The sequence below is a fragment of the Miscanthus floridulus genome, chromosome 6, assembly GCF_019320115.1.
Source record: "Miscanthus floridulus cultivar M001 chromosome 6, ASM1932011v1, whole genome shotgun sequence".
Classification (NCBI taxonomy): Eukaryota; Viridiplantae; Streptophyta; class Magnoliopsida; order Poales; family Poaceae; genus Miscanthus; species Miscanthus floridulus.
The window spans coordinates 2058851-2067074 of NC_089585.1; the positions used below are offsets into that span (position 1 = coordinate 2058851).

An 8224-nucleotide genomic window follows, 5' to 3' on the forward strand; every position below is an offset into this window, starting at 1 on the left:
CGCCTCACGTGTTGCTCTGGTCTGATTGTTGTTAAGTGCAAGTATTGCCCAGTTCTTTGTGCTCAGGTCTGATCCTGTTTATTGGTAGGGCTGGGCCTCTCAAGTTCCTAAGTTTAGACGAGTGAGTTCCTTTTTTTTTCTGTATAGCAGGCAGGAGTTCTGCCCGGCATCCATTGATAGATAGTAAAGAAGAATTGTGCTATGAGTGAATTCGTCGTCGGTCAAGTGGCTTGATTCCAGATTCAACCCTTTTTCCTTTTTTTTTTGTTTGCCGGGAAGTATAATAAAGTGTAATGATAAAATCCATCATGTTGTCCTCTTTGTGGGTATTTTCCCTTTTTTTGTTTGTTTGCCGGGAAGTGTAATAAAATGTAATAGTAAAATCGATCATGTTGTCCTCTGTGTGTAGCGCGACATGCCTTCTGTCCTGAGATGATAAACGTATTTTGAACAATGAGAAGTAAAAAAAAAAAACTTTAATTTCTCTTAACATATTACCATTTGATAAAAATAAATATCATCTCATTAGCCACTTAGGGTCTATTTGGAATGCGGGATTTTTTTTCTATTTCTGTGTTTTTTCTATGAAATTGAACTGATTTCTATGAAATTCTTGTGTGGGTCCTGTGAAATTCCTGCGTTCCAAACAGGCTCTAAAATTATGTGAATTTTATGCCTTGTCAAAGTTTATAAAACTTGATTTTTCCTAGTACAAAATACGCCTATGTTCTAGTAGGATGGAAAACGAAAACCTGATTTGGCCTCGCTGGCAAGGACAGTAGGACTTCCTGTGTTATTTCGTGCCCTCTTTTGGTCTTAAATTATAAGTTATTTTAATTTTATTAGAGAGTTAAAGTATCTTAAATTTAACTAAAATTAAAAAAAATTATAAATATTTGTAAATAAATATAATATAAAAAATATAATTTAATTAATGAAGAATCTAATAATATATATAGGGGAAGAAAATTGCATGGACCCTAGGTCCAAAGCCATCCCATGCGCCACCAACGCCTATGTGCGAGTGCGACACGTAGAACTTCAAAGGGGCTCTGGCACTTGGACGGCTCGGCTCGTTAGCAGCCCCTCGGCTCCAGGCTGATGAGCATCATCTCAGCTTAGCTCTGCACATATGCCGTATGCATAGTGTTCGTCTCATCAGCTAGCGAACCCTAGGTAGGTTCCAAATTTACCTATGTTGAAGACTGCAGCTAAATCATATACAAGGCGAATGTATTCAGAGTTTGAGAAAGAATTTAAAAAACAATTCACAATGTCTGTTAAATGTTTGCAACATGAGGGGACAAACTTGACATTCTTTGTTACTTATATGCAATCTGATCATGGAGCAACAATATTATTCAATATTGAAGATTCCATCATTACATGTTTTTGCAGAACGTTCGAATCCATAGGTATGTAATTGCTAGATTTTAATTTGAAATATAGTTTTTTAATACAATTTATTGAACCTAGACGCTCTATATTGTATAGGTATATTGTGCAAGCATGCTCTTAGAGTCTTGAATATGAATGGAGTTTATAGTTAGCGCCAACGAACAGTATTTTTCTCTCACATCAAATCGGCCAACAGTACTTTCAGCCATGGCTTATCAGCCAAACAAGCCCAAACGAACAGAGCGAATATATGGACGAAATATGCAAAAGAGGACTTATATTGTGAAGCAAGGAAGTGAGAACCAAGATTTGAAAACATATGCTGCACTTATATCTCGAGACTCGAGAGGCCACATCTCTTGCATTGAAGTGTTCACCATCAAAATAGCTTTTTGATGAGTTGCAGAATGCCATACATAAGTTGGACTTGGAAACAGATACTCATTTAAGTAAGATGCAAGAAAAATCCAACGAGGTTTCTCAAATTCCAAATGAGTCTGACCGGAACACGGTAAATTGTGTAATATCGTTTAAAGTTCCTCAAGTGATAAAAGGACCAAAGAATACACGGTTCAAAAATGCGGTTGGAAAGAAATCAGGGAAGAAGAAAAAGAAAAGTGCTAAGAAGAAAGGTAGCCGATCCTCCCCATTGTAGCTTATGCTTGTTACAATAACTTATTTTTAATCTTCTATTATCTTATATATTTGATTGTAGGTGAACATGCAAGTAATGATGTAGAAACCAGGGATGATCGTGCTGATCCAAAGCAAATGATTGTAAGACATTAGATATTTTCATAATCCCTTTATTCACTTACATTCATGTTATATGAACACAGTGGCGAATCCAGGCCGAGGAATGACCTAGGGTGGACTTATGCAGCCTGTTTGTTTCGTCGTAAACGATCGTGGATTATTTACTGTTGGCCGGTTTAGTATGGAAAAAAATACAAACTTATAATCCACGATCGTATATGAGCAAGCGAGCAGATGCACGACAACACACTTGTTAGGGGCCAAAGTTGGGTAACAATCAATGAGAATCAAGATGTTACCTCGAACTCCCCCACCACCCATCACCAAATGACTAAAATTCTGAAATCCCCAAATCACCGAATCCAAAATCCCCCACTAGCTTGCAGCCAGCGCCCAGCAGGGCCAGCCTGGCCGCCTGGGCCCTGGGAGGCTGGCTGGCGGCTGAGCGTCTGAGGCCTGGGGGGCGGCCGGCGGCCGAGCGCCGAGCGGCTAGGAGCTGGCCGGTGGCCGAGGCGCCAAGCGGCAGCGTCTGGGGCGGCGGCTGGCTAGGGATCTGCAGGCGTCCAGCGCGGGCGCACGGTGGCGGAGAGCGGCGAGGGGCGAGGGCGAAGCCGACGAGCGAGATGCGAGGAGTTGCGCAAATGTGCAGTCGAGAGAGCAGTGCGGTGCGAGACCTTGCCTTTACTGGCCTGGCCTAGGCTGGGGCGCTGGGCCAATGCAGTAGAGAAGAGACGACCGTGGCCCACGACGCGCTCTGGCTATTCTCCGCCTCGTACCTTCCCCTCGTGGACTCGCTGCATCCGGCGGCCTCGCGCCCTCACCAGCTCCGGCCTCCGTGGGGTGGGGGTAGAGTGCCCGGACATGGGGACCTAGGGCGTGTAAAATCAGAGGCGCCTAGGATAGCTGGGTGGAACACCGGCCTCCAATCTAGGAGATCTCGATGGTTTCGTGTTGATTGTCTTGACGTGCACAACATGGTGCAGTACATATATATATATATATATATATATATATATATATATATATATATATATATATATATATATATATATATATATATATATGGCACAGATCATGACCGGCTAGGAAGAATTCTAGGAAGGAAAAGATTTACAACAAGAGTCCTAGACTTTATACACAATCTACATCCTTAGCCGGTCAAGTCTCTCCATATTTAGTTACATCTCCATATTTAATCACGACTCATCTATGGAAATACATGATGTTTAACACTCCCCCTCAATCTAAATCCTTTCTAGATTAAGATTGCCTTTGAATATTTCCAACTGTCGCGCCGCCAAAGGTTTTGTAAACCCATCAGCCACTTGATCTCTTGTTGAGACATGTTCTATGTCAAGTAATTTTCTTGCAACTCTTTCATGTACAAAATGATAATCTACTTCAATATGTTTTGTACGAGCATGAAATACTGGATTTGCCGAAAGATACTTTGCTCCCATATTATCACACCATAGCTTGGTTGTTCTTGGTGCTCGAATTCCCACTTCAGATAATAATATTTGGATCCACATAATTTCTGCAGTTGCATTTGCCAAAGCTTTATATTCAGCTTCTGTGCTAGATCGAGACACAGTTGCTTGCTTTCGTGCATTCCACGAGACAAGATTTGACCCCAAAAATATTGCAAAGCCTCCTGTTGAACGTCTATCATCAAGACTTCTAGCCCAATCTGCATCACTAAATCCACTAACCAAAAGAGATGGCGTCTTGCCAATTTTTAGACCAAGCTTCGTTGTATGTTTAATATATCTCAGAATTCTCTTAACTGCAGCCCAATGAACAGTATTAGGTGCATGTAAAAACTGACATACCTTGTTAACAGAAAATGATATATCTGGTCTTGTCAAAGTCAAATATTGTAACGCACCAACTACACTTCTATATTGTGTAGCATCATTAGGACCGAGAGCATCCCCTTCATGAATCGAAAGTTTCTCTGAAGTAGACATAGGCGTTGCCACTGGCTTACAATCACTCATACCAACTCTTTTTAATACATCCGAAGCGTACTTCTCTTGAGTTAGAATTATACCATCTGAAACTTTATTAACCTCAATTCCAAGAAAATAATGCAGATCACCCAAATCTTTTAAGGCAAAATCTTTGTTAAGATCATTAAGCAGAGCTGAAGTTGCACTTGGTGTAGAACTTGCCACAATAATATCATCAACATAAACAAGAACATACATGCTAATATTTCCCTTCTCATAGAAGAATAAAGATGTATCTGCTTTAGATGGTTTAAAACCCAAATCTTGCAACTTCATGCTCAATCTAGAATACCACGCTCTTGGCGCTTGCTTAAGCCCATATAAAGCCTTATCAAGCTTACACACATAATTCGGTAAAGATTTATCCTCATATCCAGGCGGCTGTTTCATGTATACTTCTTCTTCTAATAAGCCATGCAGGAAATCATTTTGGACATCTAGTTGACGTAAACTCCAACCTTTCGATACCGCAACTGACAGAACAATTCTAATAGTTGCAGCCTTAACCACAGGACTAAAAGTATCATCATAATCTATCCCATATCTCTGCTTGAAACCTTTAGCAACAAGACGAGCCTTATATCTATCAAGACTCCCATCTGACTTTCGTTTGATTTTATAAACCCATTTGCAATCAATAATATTAGTACCCTTTTTTGGAGGTACTAGATGCCAAGTCTTGTTCTTCATTAAAGCAGAGTATTCAAGATCCATAGCTTCTTTCCAATTTTTATTTTCTAAAGCTTCATTTAAATGCTGTGGTTCTCCTGAAGATGTAAAGAATCCATATCGAATAGTGCCATTAGTATATACCTTTGGTTTTTGTATGCCAGATTGAGAGCGTGTCCTTGGTCGTGTATCAGCAGCCACACCCGAGGACGTAGGGTCTTCATCCGCAGAAGATCCCACGACCAGATCCTCTACAGGATCAGCACCAACAGAATCGGCTGGCGCAGTGGGAGTCGGAGCCGGATTCGTGGCGTGTGCAGGTGGAGACCGGGCCAGAGATGTGGCATCGCCCAGTTGGCCACCCGGATTTGGTGCATTCGATGTGTACGGAAGATTTCCGCCGCCTGCTACACACCTGTTCTCTGCAGGAGCTTCATTATCACATGGGTTAGCAAGATTAAACATTTGATCATCCAATTGTTCTCCCCCTTGATCAGATGTGTATGGCTGTAGGTCAGGAGGAAGAAGAGAAATTTCATGGCTGAGGCGAGCTCCTGCATTTGGATGAAGGCTAGAAAACGGGAAGACATTTTCATCAAAAATAACATCCTGAGAAATATAGACCCGTCCTGTAGAGGGATCTAAACACTTGAAGCCTTTGTGCAAGGGGCTATAACCAAGAAACACGCACTATTTTGAACGAAATTGAAACTTATGAGTGTTATAGGGACGTAGATTAGGCCAACAAGCACACCCGAACACTCGTAAGGAGGTATAATCTGGTTTTTGATAAAACAATCGTTCAAAAGGCGTGTCATAATTGATAACACGACTGGGGGTACAATTAATAAGATAAGTAGCAGCAACAAAAGCGTCTTCCCAATATTTGAGAGGCATAGAAGCATGAGCAAGAAGAGCTAAACCAACCTCAACAATATGTCTATGTTTTCTTTCAGCCGCCCCATTTTGCTGATGAGCGTGAGGACATGACACAAAGTGAGAGATGCCAATACGCTCAAAAAAAGAATGAAGCTTCTGATATTCACCTCCCCAGTCAGTTTGCATGGCAACAATTTTGCGATTAAAGAGTCTTTCAACAAGATTTTGAAACTCAGTGAATTTCTGAAAAACTTCAGATTTATGTTTGAGGAGATAGATCCACACAAATTTGCTATAGTCATCAATGAAGCTAACATAATATTTATTCCTTCCAACAAAACTAGGAGGAGGACCCCAAACATCAGAAAAAATAAGTTGCAAAGGTTCACTGGAAACACTATGCGACTTGGGATAAGGGAGCTGATGACTTTTTGCCTTTTGACAAGCATCACACACAGACTCTTTATTTGTTTCACCTAAACATGGAAGATTATTCTTGCTAATGACTTTAGAAATAATGGGAGCAGACGCATGACCCAAATGACTATGCCACCTCTCAAAGGATGGCTTGACGACTCCAAAAGCTTGCTTTATGGTAGACGATGGAGGAAGAGGATAAAGACCCCTGTGACATGGCCCTCTAAGGATGGTGTTCTTCGTGACCTGATCCTTGATCAAGAAATAATCAGGGTGAAATTCTAAAAAGGTAGAATTATCTTTGGTAAGGCGATGAACAGAAACAAGATTTTTAGCAGCTTTTGGAACATGAAGAACATTGTTTAGGTGTAAATCATGAGTCGGGGTATGAACAATTAAATGACCAATATGTTTAATTTCCATACCTGCACCACTTGCGGTGTGGATTTGGTCGCCGCCATTATACTTGTCACGAACGGCGAGCTTCTCAAGATCACTGGTGATGTTGTCGGTGGCGCCAGTGTCCATGTACCAATTTTGATCCATGGAATAGAGACTCATGGCAGCAGCAACATGACGTTCCTCTGGAACGTAGTTCTCAACAAAACGGTGCCAGCATTCAAGCACCATATGTCCTGTCTTGAAGCAGACTTGACAGATAGGCCGGCCATCCCTGTCATGAGTTGCAGTTGGGCCCATGGAGAAACTTTTGCGCTGGTTCTGGTTCTGCTGATTGGATCGCTGATAGTTCTGTTGGCCGCGCCCACCAGATGAACCTCGGCCACCAGATGAGCCTCGGCCGAAGTTGGAGCGCCCACGACCACGACCGCGCATCTGCTGATTTCCTCCACGGCCTCCTCTTCCTGCTGTGTTGACCGACGAAGATCCATTGCCGAGCTGCAATTCTAGTCTAGTCTCAAAGCTTAATAGTTGTGAGTACAATTCGGCGGGAGTAACAGGTTCAACTCTAGTTACAAGGGCAAAGACTAAAGGATTGTACTCAGGATCTAGACCATTGCAGATATACATCACCAGCTCTTCATCATTGAGGGGCTTTCCTGCTACAGACATCTCATCTGCTAGTCCCTTCATCTTGCCGTAGAATTGAGCTACGGTCATGTTCTCCTTTTTCATTGTTGCGAGGGCGAGGCGCACATTCGTCGTACGTGCGCGTGTGTGGGAGGCAAACATGTCGCTGATTGCCTTCCAAGCTTCAGCAGCCGTCCTTGAGATGGTGACTTGCACCAATATATCCCTGGACAGGGACCCAAGAAGAAATCCAAGGACCTGTTGGTCCGCAGCATACCACTCTTCGTATGCAGGGTTGGAGACCTTGACGACCTTGCCATCGGCCGCCTTCTCAGTGATCTCTTCTGCTGGAGCGACGGCTTTGCTGTTGACGTAGCGCTCCAATCTTGCACCTCGTAAGGTTGCAAGAACTTGCGCCGACCACATAGCATGGTTTTGGCGCGTGAGCTTCTCCGTGACTTGCATGTCGAAAAGGGGATTCGACGCCATGCTTGACGGCGCCATTGCTTCGAGTTGTTCTTAGATCGCCGAGGCTCTGATTACCATGTAAAATCAGAGGCGCCTAGGATAGCTGGGTGGAACACCGGCCTCCAATCTAGGAGATCTCGGTGGTTTCGTGTTGATTGTCTTGAGGTGCACAACATGGTGCAGTATATATATATATATGGCACAGATCATGACCGGCTAGGAGGAATTCTAGGAAGGAAAAGATTTACAACAAGAGTCCTAGACTTTATACACAATCGACATCCTTAGCCGGTCAAGTCTCTCCATATTTAGTTACATCTGTGATAGAACCGACCAATTATATGAAATTAAGTAAGAAAATCATCCACCAGAGCAGACGATTGAGCAAACTTAAGCCCGTATAACCCGGTAGTCCGTGAAATCACGAAGGATTTCAAACCAACTTGTGTCCCAGCCATGATCGTAATAAGTTTAGCGGTCACCATCACATATTACATAAAAGTTTGCATCACGGATACATCAGAGTTTCAACATAGTTATTACAAGACCAGTTCAAATAAAGTAGCGGAAGTCATTTCTTCAAACCACACACACAC

General features: G+C 42.5%; 1 protein-coding gene and 1 non-coding gene across 2 annotated transcripts; both read right to left on the reverse strand.

Annotated features, from left to right (window-relative positions):
* Nucleotides 1-3925: 3925 nt before the first annotated feature.
* Nucleotides 3926-7664, reverse strand: LOC136457350 (uncharacterized). Its single transcript, XM_066457379.1, has 4 exons — nucleotides 6557-7664; nucleotides 5251-5406; nucleotides 3987-4933; nucleotides 3926-3940 (listed from the first exon to the last, which is right to left on the reverse strand). Exons 1-4 carry the CDS (start codon nucleotides 7662-7664, stop codon nucleotides 3926-3928), a joined length of 2226 nt encoding a protein of 741 aa, XP_066313476.1.
* On the reverse strand, nucleotides 7046-7184 carry LOC136462093 (small nucleolar RNA Z247). Its single transcript, XR_010760614.1, has one exon. It is a non-coding gene; the product is annotated as a small nucleolar RNA Z247 (small nucleolar RNA).
* Nucleotides 7665-8224: the final 560 nt, after the last annotated feature.